The sequence below is a fragment of the Ruditapes philippinarum genome, unplaced genomic scaffold (genome assembly GCF_026571515.1).
Source record: "Ruditapes philippinarum isolate M1 unplaced genomic scaffold, ASM2657151v2 ctg2106_1_1_1_1, whole genome shotgun sequence".
NCBI lineage: Eukaryota > Metazoa > Mollusca > Bivalvia > Venerida > Veneridae > Ruditapes > Ruditapes philippinarum.
The window spans coordinates 127,544-140,566 of record NW_026854426.1 but is presented as its reverse complement, the minus strand read 5'-3'; the positions used below and the strand labels follow the sequence as shown (position 1 = coordinate 140,566).

The window sequence follows — 13,023 nt, the reverse complement described above, 5'->3', positions numbered from 1 at the left end:
TTTTAAATTTAAGGATTATTCAACCACCCATTGGACGTCATATCCGTTCAGTAGTAACTGATATAGGACTTAACTCTAGCATAGATCATAAGCACTTTTAAATATGGTGGCTGATTTTGTGCACACAATTATAAATAAGATGCTTGAAAGAAGATATCTACAGAAAACTTTTCCTAAAATAACACTGCTGCTACTAGAAAAAGATAGATGAATGAAAATAATGAAAAGACATTTCCGGGAGTAGTGCATGTAAGAACAATTAAAGAGTCAAGAAGAAAAAGGTTAACTAGCGCAGAAAATTTTCTTACACTATGTATGATTAAAGAGACTCATCATTGAAAATTACGAGTAAAATGTCGGAAATGGTCGGAATCAGGTAATCAGGTAATGGTCGGATGAAAAGTACACGTAACTTGTTAAGTTGTGCATTTATAGAATTTTACCTTAAGCTTTGCGCTAAATCCGTTCCACCAATTTTAACCGTGCTCCTTATAAAGTTGATAAAGTCCTAATTCGGAGAATAAATTCCTTATTAGGCCTCGAATTGAAACCTAAATAGGCTTTTCTAAAGCTTTGGAGTTTATAAAGTCCTTATTAGGACTTTATTTCTTCTAATTATGGCTTTTAAACTTCTTATTAGGACTTTATTTCTCCTATTTATGGCTTTTAAGCTTCTAATTAGGAGTTACAATGTCTTATCTAGTTTTTCATCTAATTAAGAGTTTATCAAGTCATAATTAGGAATTTATTTCTTATAATTTTGAGGTTATTTGTCCTTATATTTTCTAGATATGTCCTAAAAACACAATTCTTTTTCACCCCTCATATATGATATTTTCTCCTTAGAAGGAGTTAAATATCCTAACTAGGCTTCTATTTCTTATAATAAGACTTTTTAAACTCATTATTAGGAGTAACAAAGTCCTAATTATGCTTTAATAACTAGCCTTTTGATTATCACATGCGAATTAAGGTGTGGGACCCATGGTGTGTGATTTTCCTGTGTCATTTTTTTTTAACTAGTCCCAATTACAAATCACCATTATTATCATTTTATTATAAAGTGAGTCCGGCATCGTGTTTAATTTGATCTAATTAAATTAAAAACGGGAATGTATTTCTTGCTGGAGACATCATGCATCTTTTTTGTGTTATAACTTTTAGTGGTGTTCAGTTGAATTTTCGCGTAAATTTTAAACGGTGCTGATGTAAATAAAAATGTAAAAATATGTGCCAAAAACAAAAAATATGTCTTTAAAAGTTGGGTTTTGCTCTGTTCTGGGTGAAGAGATGCTAGAAAAGTTAAAATCGAAGAATATTTCCAAAATTGCAGAATTTATTTGCAAAGATCCGGAAGATATTGCTCAGTTGACAGGAATTCAGTACAAGGTAACGGATTCTACAGTGTTCTAATTAACAGGCATGACAAGATAATGAAGGATGGAGAATGAAGTTAAAAAGATCTTTGAAAGTAGATCTATTTTACAAATAACAGGGAGTTCCTGTTGCCTTACAGTTGTGAGAATTTTAATTGACTCTCAACATGTATGACTAACTCATACAATGGCCAACTCGTCCTTTATCAACTCGCCCCCAAAATCCACACCAATTTAATTGCACTACAAATTTTATACTTTTTAAAATGGAAAAGCAATTATCATGTTTAAGATAATGCACAAAATAAACTCCTTATTCAATAGTCTCATAGTTTAATGTCTCTATTTCTAAATGGCTTTAACAGATCTGATCAGGTACGTATATTAACATACGTACCTGATCTGATTAAAGTCAGCTCCTAAATAATACTACCCACCACCAATAGGTTGTTACCTCGTGATCTTTAGAACAGTCAATCATCGGCGAGCTTTCACAATTTTGAAAGGGATCATTTATGAATTTAACCGCTGGAAAACCAATACTGCATATGCAATTTTCGAGAACAAACATGGAGTTGTCCATGTAGCTGACAGGTAAACTGGCTAAACAATCTTGCCCATTAAAAATTGAGTCTATTATTTCCAGTTTATTTGTTTCAAATTACTTGAAACTGTTTTTTTCTAACAAAAAATCAACAATTTGTTTGACTTCCATTAACAACAATTTTTTGATATTTCATCTAATGCCTGTCTGATAGGATGGTTTGATTGCATGGCTGAAAATAGCTGTCTCAGAGTCAGGAAATCCGATTCACAATGAAGGTTGTGAAACATATACTGCACATGGCAATCAGATCTACATGTATCTAAGAAATAAGTAGATCTGAACTTTATCAGATTGTGTTATAAATCAAATGTAATGACAACTTTGTCAATGACTACTATTTAACAATGTGAATTTTCATAAAACAATTGTGAAAAAGGGATATTTTTTTGTTTGTAAATGGGGCCCTATTTTGATCCCATATCTGCATGGAAAATAAAAATGGAAGACAGATTTATTTTTAGAATGAATTTGTCAAAGAAATATTTTATTTATTTAGTGACGAAACAAAATGGATAAATTTAAAGAGGTCCCTTAGGTCATTCTTTCCTATCCTTTGGACAAAAGTTTTCAATCTGAAAAATATAAAGGTCCATTTTGGGCGGGGAAAAATTAAAACAACACCTGTAAATGCACATTACCTGTAAAAACAACCAATTAATGAACAAAGCTGCTGGGCCATGATTATTAGTGCCATGTGCAATTGTTTTCAGATTGTAATGCTTGTATTATTAATCAAAAGCTGCTTTTTAAGCTAATTTGCCCCTTTAAATCTAAAATTTTAAAAAAAAATCAATATTGACCTTTAATTTATTAATAATGTAAAAAAAAATGCTGAAGTTCCCCATTTATTTTAAAATACCCCTTTAAAATTTCACAAAGTTACAACTACAAAACATTAATTAAATTTTTTAATTTAAAATTAAAAAAATGCTAGCTAGTTAATGAACATCTTAATTACATTGTATTTGATTCTCTGGTATTTCAGGATATTGTATGTATAAGGAATGTTATTCTGGCCAAATATAGTAGTATAACAGTGAATGGAAGTGAGTTCTATAACAGTGTTGTTCAATCAACTACCATCTTAACAACAGGGATAAAAAGGTATATAATATGTCTGTCAATAGCTTATGTTTATCTAATATTTACTGTTGTATTATGAATTCTTACAGTATACTGTGTACTGAGATTATAATTTGTACTGAGTTTCTACTGTGTAATGAGTTTATACTATGTAATGAGTTTATACTATGTACTGAGTTTATACTATGTACAGAGTTTATACTGTGTACTGAGTTTATACTGTGTAATGAGTTTATACTATGTACTGAGTTTATACTGTGTACTGAGTTTATACTGTGTACTGAGTTTATACTATGTACTGCGATTATACTTTGTACTGAGTTTATAATGTGTAATAAGTTTATACTGTGTACTGAGTTTATACTGTGTACTGAGTTTATACTATGTACTGCGATTATACTTTGTACTGAGTTTATAATGTGTAATGAGTTTATACTATGTACTGAGTTTATTACTGTGGTACTGAGTTTATACTGTGTACTGAGTTTTAAACTGTGTACTGAGTTTATACTGTATAATGAGTTTATACTATGTACTGAGTTTATACTGTGTACTGAGTTTATACTATGTACTGAGTTTTTACTATGTACTGAGCTTATACTATGTACTGAGTTTATACTATGTACTGAGTTTATACTGTGTAATGAGTTTATACTATGTACTGAGTTTATACTGTGTACTGAGTTTATACTGTGTACTGAGTTTATACTGTGTACATGTACTGAGTTTATACTGTGTAATGAGTTTATACTGTGTACTGAGTTTATACTATGTACTAAGTTTATACTGTGTACTGAGTTTATACTGTGTACTGAGATTATACTATGTACTGACATTATGCTTTGTACTGAGTTTTTACTGTGTAATGAGTTTATACTATGTACTGAGTTTATACTATGTACTGAGTTTATAATGTGTAATGAGTTTATACTTTGTACTGAGTTTATACTATGTAATGAGTTTATACTTTGTTATGAGTTATACTATGTACTGAGTTAATACTATGTAATGAGTTTATACTATGTAATGAGTTTATATTATGTACTGAATTTATACTATGTACTGAGTTTATACTATGTACTGAGTTGATCAAGTTAATACCTTGGAGTGAATATACAGTTTTTACAACGTAAAGTGTTCATACTATGTAGAGAGTTTATACCATTAAGAGAGTTATACATGGAGTTTCTACTTTGTGATCAGTGACTTTATACCATGTAGAGTTTTTACTGTGTAGATAATTTATACCATGTAGAGAGTGAATACCATGTATAGAGTTTATACTATATAGAAAGTTTTAGTATTTTGTAGAATTGATTACTCTTCCAGACTGGACAATGTTTTAGATGGTGGACTGTATACGGGTGAAGTAACAGAAATGGCTGGGGATGTTGCTGCAGGAAAGACACAGGTATTATATCACTCTGTAATTTGAGCCGCGTCACAACAAAACCAACATAATGCGTTTGCGACCAGCATGGATCCAGACCAGCCTGCGCATACACGCAGTCTGATCAGGATCCATGCTGTTCGCAAACCCATTATGTTAGTTTTGTCATGATGGTGCTCATTTCTTTAGTTTGTTTTAACCCTAATCCTGCTAGAACTGAAATTGATTAGCCTTTAGCACCAGTATAGAATTAGGCCAAATTGCATATTAGTGCAATCTATCCAGGGTCAATATTGTTGGTTAGTTCAATTTTTAGGCCCATGAAGGGCGTCATATTGAATATTGCACTGTCTGTGTGTGTCCACTTACACAACATTTGTGTCTGAACTATAACTTTGTCATGCATGGAAAGATTTTAAAATAACTTGACACAAATGTCTACCACATCATGGTAATGTGTCACGTTTAAGGACCATGTCCCTCCTCAAAGGTCAAGGCCACACAGATTGAAGGTTCACATTCTCATAATAAGAGTTTAAAGGTACACACATTCTTGCCGAGACTCTTACTTTGTCATGCATAGAAGAATTTTAAAATAATTTGGCATAAATATCTACCACATGAAAACCCATGTCCCTACCTTCAAGGTCAGGGTCACACTTATAGTTTGAAGGTAAACTTATTCATTCTTACAAGAAGAGTTTGAAGGTACATATTTATGTCTGGACTGTTACTTTGTCATACATTGAAGAAATATGAAATAACCTGGCACAAATGTCTATCACATCAAGGCAATGTGTTGTGGCCTATGTCACTACCTAAAAGGTCAAGGTCACACTTAGAGGTTGAAGGTACACCACTTACACCAACCTCCACACAGTGATCTCCCCTTAATTCTTCGGCGTAGATCTCTGCTATATCAGAATTTCTGATACACTATATTTTTTTCAAAAATTGTTTTATCTACTGCTTTTATCTATCTCTCATTTATTTAACAATTTTTATGAATAAATAAATAAATAATATGAATATTTAGAAATAATTTCAAAAATTATGAGAATATTTTCTACTGAGACAATATTTTGATATTTTATATTTTTTAGCTTTTGAATTTATTTTTCGTTATTTTGTATACTTTTGGTAATTTTTTGATAACTTTATTGAACATAGGCACTAAAAGTTAAAAATAAAACAGAAAGAGAAAAATGACGTTAGATTTTCTATGTAACGGTCGATATTTACATTTGAATTTCGAAATTACGTCATGTGACTTTCATCATCATGTGACGTCTTTGAAGGCAGTGATTACAATTCTGCCAAGGGAGGTAATCACTGTGAGGAGTTTGCACTTGCACATCATTAGTGTCTGGACTGTAACTTTGTCATGCATTGAAGGATTTTGAAATAACTTACCACAAATGTCTACCACATCATTATAATGTATCACGTCTAAAACCTATGGTCCTACCTCAAGACAGATTTACGGCTTAAAGGTTGACATTCTCACTATTAGAATTTAAAAGTACACACTTTCATGTTCATAAAACCAAACTTAAAATCATAAAAGAGAGCTAAACATTTTGAATTGCCCACTCAAATTATGCTTATGTATGCTTGAACATTATGTGAGCATGTATCAATCTGTTATGACAACAAGCATTCAAAATGTTTTGAGATTAAAGACGTTTTTGTCACACGCAAAGCAAGCATACTTTGTTTCAATAAATATTTACGCCATATTTCCTCGTTTCTACAGATAACTATTTTAAGCCTTTTTGGTAATACCTCAATAGAGCACAGTAAATACAACAGCAAATAAATTCAAATTCACCAGAATAAGTCTGCCGTTCATTTTCATGCATGGAAGGATTAAATAACCTAGCATATATATTTACCACATCAAGACAAAGTGTCGGGTCAAGACCCATGTCCCTACTTCCAAGGTCAAGGTCACACTTTTAGTTTGAAGGTACTCATTCTCTTATTAAGAGTTTGAAGGTACACATTTGTGTCTGGACTGTAACTTTGTCATGCATTGAATGATTTTAAGATAACTCAGCACATTTGCATTTAAGATCCATGTCACTATCTAAAAGGTCAAGGTGGTAAATTGCCTATGAATATCACTTCATTTCAAAAGAACAATATACAATTAGCTACTTTTATTTTATTTTCTTACTTAATACCTTTCTGCAATACTTATGAAACGTTTTCAGAGGCATTCATCACTTTTGTGAGACAGATGTTGTTGTATTTTAATTCTTAAACCCCTTATAATTTGAATAGGCTCTTCCAAATTCAAAGCAGGGCAAATCCATTTCATAAACTTATCAGTGTAAGGGTTAAACACAAATTCATTTATAGTGTACACTGAAAACCCATAAATAAGTGACACCCCAAGGGGGGCATCAGTGGCCAAGTAGTAAAGGTTGTTGACTTCAAACCACTTGCCCCTAACCACTGCAGGTTCAAATCTTTCTAGGGACTTTTGATTCTTTTATGTGTGGAAGCTTACCAGCTAGCAAATAGAACATCTGTGGTTCTACTCAAGTTCCAGTTAGTGCCTGTTATGATGTACAGAGGGGCACATGAGGTCTTCCTCCGCTTGAAAACTTGAAAGTCTCCATGACCTCTACGAGGTTGGAGCGACCTTGCCCCATTGTATGCAAAAAAGTAAAAAAAATATAGTTGGGCTACAATATTAAAACTGGACTCCTTTCAGTGATTTATATTTTCACTCAGTACTCAGTTTTATAGAAATTAATATTCTGTCAATTTCTACCTGAACATAATTGATTGAGTGATTATCAGCTATACTTTTTGAAGAAAAAAATATGAGGTTATGTTATGATCAACACATAAGTGTCCACATTGGGTAACCTTTTGTTATTGAATTCAAACTCAGGAAACATCATCTCTCAAACAAAACAATCTTTGTGTTGATGTGTCATTTCAGATCCAATTTCACCAACCAAGTTTAATTGTCGCTATGTGCATTTATGTTTTGTTTTATATACATTATCATCATTTTATTTATTAAAGCCATTTTTGTGGGTTGCATGAAAGTTTCATAATCCAAACTCAACATATTAGTTTTATTAACTATTTATTAATTAGATTAAAATTGAAACATGAGTTGTTTTTTTATTTTCAGGTATTATTCAGTGTTTGTGCAGCAACAGCCAAGCAAGCCAATCAAACAGTAGTTTATATTGACACTGGTGCTGTCTTTTCAGCTAGTCGTGTTCTTCAAATGATTCCAAATAACTCTTCTATAAAGGTATGATATATCCATTATGGTTTTATACAAAGTACTATTATTAAAATAACATGTGTCTCTCAGGAAAAAAGTGCATATTAGCAACCTGAGAACTGAAATAACTACCAAGGTAGAGTTATTTCAGTTCTGAGGTTGCTAATATGCACTATTACCCTGAGAGACACATGTTATTTTTTTTATTATAACAAACCAACATTTTAATGTGATTTTTCACTGCTATGATGAGAGCTATTTATTCATCGTTGATTGTCAGGGGAGAGAACTGACACATTATGTTTTCTTAAGTCTATATAGATTACTTTCCCCTTGGGAATATTGCAAATAATTATTGACCTGGTGATATTCATTTCCAGGATGATAGATCAAAATAACATCATGTGACATCACATTTATGATTAGGCTATATAGCAAAAAGTTTATATGAGGTATAATTATAAAACAATATAACATTTCAAAGTCAAATATTATCTGTTAAACTAATATATACATGTATATATTACAGGAAGATATTCTATCAAGGATACATGTATACGATGCTTTCACTATACATGATGTATTTGGGGTACTGGACAGTATTGAGGGTAGTATACAGGCAGCAAGTGACCCTTTTTACAGTAAACTCAAGTTAGTCATAGTGGACAATATAGCCTCAGTTGTTTACCCATTTCTTGGAGGAAGTTCTTTCTCAGAGAGTAGGTCTACTTGTATATATATCATGCATATTATGAAAGAAACAAAGCCATGAGCAGGAAGTTATACATAGAAAAATCAGCATGTCACAACCTGGACTCAAACTCACCTTGCTGTTCACCTACTTATTTTTTATTAAAGTTTTTTTTGTGCAGTAATATATTTTCTATTGTAACTATTGTCATAGTGTTCCTTATTTGTTTAGCCCTAGTACCTATACTTAAAAATGGAAATATTTACTGTATTTACTTCTTCATATATGCAATAGAGAGATTTACTTTAAACTTTAAATGTATCATCACCCACATAGTATTTCATACAGTTCATTAAGAATTATCTCCCTTGAGAATGATAAATTTAGTAAGAAATTAATAAATTTTCATTTTCACTTATTATACTGCCCCCACAATTCATGCACTTTTGGTTTAAATTCATCTGGGCTATTGGGACAAAACCATCAAAATGAGCTGTTTTAATGTATGAGTACAATCAATTAAAATCGGCTCTTATCAATTAAAATCATGAGTTCCAAGAATATCAAGATGGTGACTATCAAAATGATTAATTGATTAAAATGAAAAGGAATTCATCAATTTGGAGTAGCCATGTATATTAATAATATAATCATCACAGTTGTCAAATGAAATTGGATGTTACAAACTTGCAATATTATAAAGTTACTCCTCTTGTAGGTCAAGGGTTGCTTTCACTACTTGGACAGAAATTAAAATCCCTGGCTGTAGAATACTCTGTTGCTGTAATGGTGAGTTTTATTTTTCATGACCACTTGCATCATTTTGTTGTTAAAGTTGCTAAAATTCTATAATTAACTTATTAAATTTGGAAACTCCCTAAGTAATTAACCATTAAGCTGCCAGGTGTGAAAGTGATAAGTCTTTTGCCACCAGTATAAAGCCAGGCCAGCCTGAGCATCTGTGCAGTGTCACCAGGTTCTATATTGTCCGATGTGGGGTAGCAAATTTCATGCTGATAACCCAAAATTGATAATCATTCATAACAGACTTGATATATTTAAGACAATACACATATAATGATTTTATGTATATGTTCCTAAATTATATGCTCATTTACTATAAAATGAAATATGCTCATTTAGTATTTTTAAAATGAATAATACTCATTTAGTATAAAATGAAATATGTGCATTTAGTATAAACTTAAATATGCTCATTAAGTATAAAATTATATATGCTCATTTAGTGTAAAATAAAATATTCTAATTTATTATAAAATGAAATATACTCGTTTAGTATGAAATTATATATGGTCATTTAATATAAAATGAAATATGCTCATTTAGTATGAAATTAAATATGCTCATTTAGTATAAAATGAAATATGCTCATTTAGTATAAAATGAAATATGCTCATTTAGTATAAAATGAAATATGCATAAATATGCTAATTTAGTATAAACATTAATATGCTCATTCAGTATAAAATGAAATATGCTCATTTAGTATAAAATGAAATATGCTCATTTTGCATAAAATAATCGGTAGTTTACTGTTACAGATCACAAACAATGTTGTGAAAGGTGATCAAGGAACTAGGACAGCATCTCTAGGTCGACTATGGTCTCACATCCCCCATGTTAGAATGATTGTAACACATACAGATCAGTATGGAGGCAGTACAAGAAATGTTACAGTTGTAAAGAATTCTAGAGGGGTAAGAAACATGAGAAAAATTGTAAAGGTACACAGCACATATAAAGTTTAAGGGGAATGATTGTATATGAATTGGGAAAATATGTGAACAATTTTTGATGGGTAAGGCATTTATGGAAGAAATTTAAAGGCCTCTAAGGTCCATGTACAGAATTTTAAAGAGGTAAGGGATTTGGTGTGAAAATAATTTGAGGGGTTATGTAGGATTTCAGAGAAGTAAGAAATGTTCAAGAATTCAAGAGCAGAAAGAAGTCTGCTGTGCAAAAAATTATGAATTGTAAGGCACATATCACAATGTGAAAATTGTTAAGAGGAATAAGGAATTTGATGAAAAGAATTCTTTAGAAACAAGGAAAATGTTGTCAAGAATTTTAGAGGGGTGATGCACATGTTAAGAATTCTTTAAGGATAAGGACTCTGTGAAGAATGTAAAATTGGAAAAGTTTCTTAATGGTCTGTATTGAATTACATTCTTTAAGTTTCCTAAAGGATTTCTATTTTAAGTTTATACTACATATTCATGTACATAGTTATATAGAAACTACTCATTTAATTCAAAGTATTGAGAAAACCTCATTGTTGAATAATGAATAATATGTTGGTGTTTTAGAATATTTTGATACTGAACTTGAAAATCCATGTAATTATTGATTCTGAAGTTGAAAATCCATGTAATTATTGATTCTGAACTTAAAAATCCATGTAATTATTGATTCTGAACTTAAAAATCCATGTAATTATTGATTCTGAACTTAAAAATCCATGTAATTATTGATTCTGAACTTAAAAATCTATGTAATTATTGATTCTGAACTTAAAAATCCATGTAATTATGGATTATGAACTTAAAAATCCATGTAATAATTGATTATGAACTTAAAAATCCATGTAATTATTGATTATGAACTTGAAAATCCATGTTATTATTGGGTCTGAACTTGAAAATCCATGTTGTTATCAAGTTTATTTATTTGCATAATTATCATTGTATATTATATTTACAGGGATGCAGTGTCTGTGGAGAGCTTAATATTGGGGATAATGGTCCCATCACTTGATGCCCAATGACTAGTCACTACAGAATTTATTGTTTACAGTTGTACTACCTTTACAGTACACATAAATTATGATCATTGAACGTTGGAAGACTCCACATGATTTTGAAGATTGATATTACATTATATCTAGTTTAAAAACATTAAAAACAGAAATGAGCAATTTATTGGTGAAAGAAATGAATAATGGTCGCCTGGTATGATATAAATTGGGTACCCCATGGTGGTTAAAGACATGATACAAAATGGACTGCATGTAATTTGTATTGCATTATATGTGTTTTATGTCTTGAAAATTTGGAAAACAAAGGAAACGTTTCATTCTGGTTTCTTATATGATTTTATGTATATAAATAACAAAGAGATGCTTTCCTGACATTGGATAAGAACATGAAAATACCATGATAGGACAGTTTTTTTGCATTTTGTATAGTTTACATGTATTTTGCCAGTTTATGATACACATATCCATCAATGGACTTAAGCACTTGAAGAGAAGGAAAGCAAAATCTAACTTTCTGTTTGATCTTAAATGAAATGAATGGCATTTATACTTCATGTGATATGAGATCATCTGTGCTTTATGTGGCATGAGATCATCTGTGCTTTATGTGGCATGAGATCATCTGTGCTTTATGTGACATGAGATCATCATTCTGTGCTTTATGTGATATAAAATTATTTGTGTTTTATGTGAAATAACAGTTTGAGTTCACCCCACCCAGCCAGGCATGAAATATTTATGAAGGGATATCTTGTGGGCTCCTTATGTTGCACATATCATTACCTTGTGATTCTCTATGAAAGCCATATACATGGACATTTAAATCATACCCCGGGATTTAAAATTGGGTCCTACCCTTTGGTTCACTTAATTTAGTTTATATAGACTTATATTGAAAAACATAATAATTCAGATCTTCTTAGCTGAAACTCCATAGCTTTGCCAAAGCCTTTGGCTTACATTAATTCTCTACTTAAATTTATATATGAACTATGATCCAGTCTTCAAATAGTGACCTTGCCTCAATATTACCCCATTATCTACTTTTGGATTGAAGAATTTTTACCTTTTTTAACAATGGATCTCAGGTGAGCGATGAAGGCCATGATGTGTTCAAGAATTACTGTAGATTTTTATGTAAAATATGAATTTTTAATCTGTTACAATATGCAATAGTTGAGCATTTGTTTGTCTTTTTTCTTGTTCTTGCTTTTGATTATAAAATTAGTATAATTATTAATTATAGTTATTTCTTAGTTTTACTTTTGTTTACTTTCCAACAGGTACAGTGTATATATAGTAAAATAAAGTTAATCAGTCTTGAATGCTCTCTCTCTCCTCTGACAGCTCTTGTGAGGGAAAATATCCTAAACTTTTTTGTCAGGAAAACATTCCCATGGGATCAGGATCTTCCAAATTTGAAAGACCTGATTAAACATAGGACCTCTTACAAATTAATGTACAAACTACATGGTACTTTGGTCAAAGTTTTAAGTCCTCATCAATACATGTAGGTTATTTGATTTGTTTTAAGTAAAATTGTCTAATTTTGTCATTGATTATAGCAATTTTTTGTCTAGTCAGTGACTATTTTATCTACCAAAATGTCAAACTGCTGGCAGGAACGTCAATATTTAGTGTTTTATTAATTTAAACCCGTCCCCAAAATGTAGACCTGTGTATGGAGCTTGAATATTAAATAGGCCTACAGTACCCTTATGTTGGGTGCATTTGGGTCAAGGTCACCATGACTTATTCTAAGAGTTTAGTTTTCTTAATAAGAGGCTTCATTTAAATTAATTTTGTTCAAACCGTTTTGCTTTTATTTCCACTATCCAGTGCCCATA

General features: G+C 31.1%; 1 protein-coding gene across 1 annotated transcript; it reads left to right on the top strand.

Moving 5' to 3' along the window:
• Positions 1-1,100: 1,100 nt before the first annotated feature.
• Positions 1,101-12,476, top strand: LOC132740103 (DNA repair protein RAD51 homolog 4-like; the record flags this gene model as incomplete). Its single annotated transcript, XM_060727958.1, is given in 8 exon segments — positions 1,101-1,389; positions 2,969-3,087; positions 4,396-4,477; positions 7,611-7,736; positions 8,239-8,428; positions 9,119-9,189; positions 9,963-10,118; positions 11,122-12,476. Coding segments are annotated over 8 exon segments (939 nt in total). The 3' UTR covers positions 11,176-12,476.
• Positions 12,477-13,023: the final 547 nt, after the last annotated feature.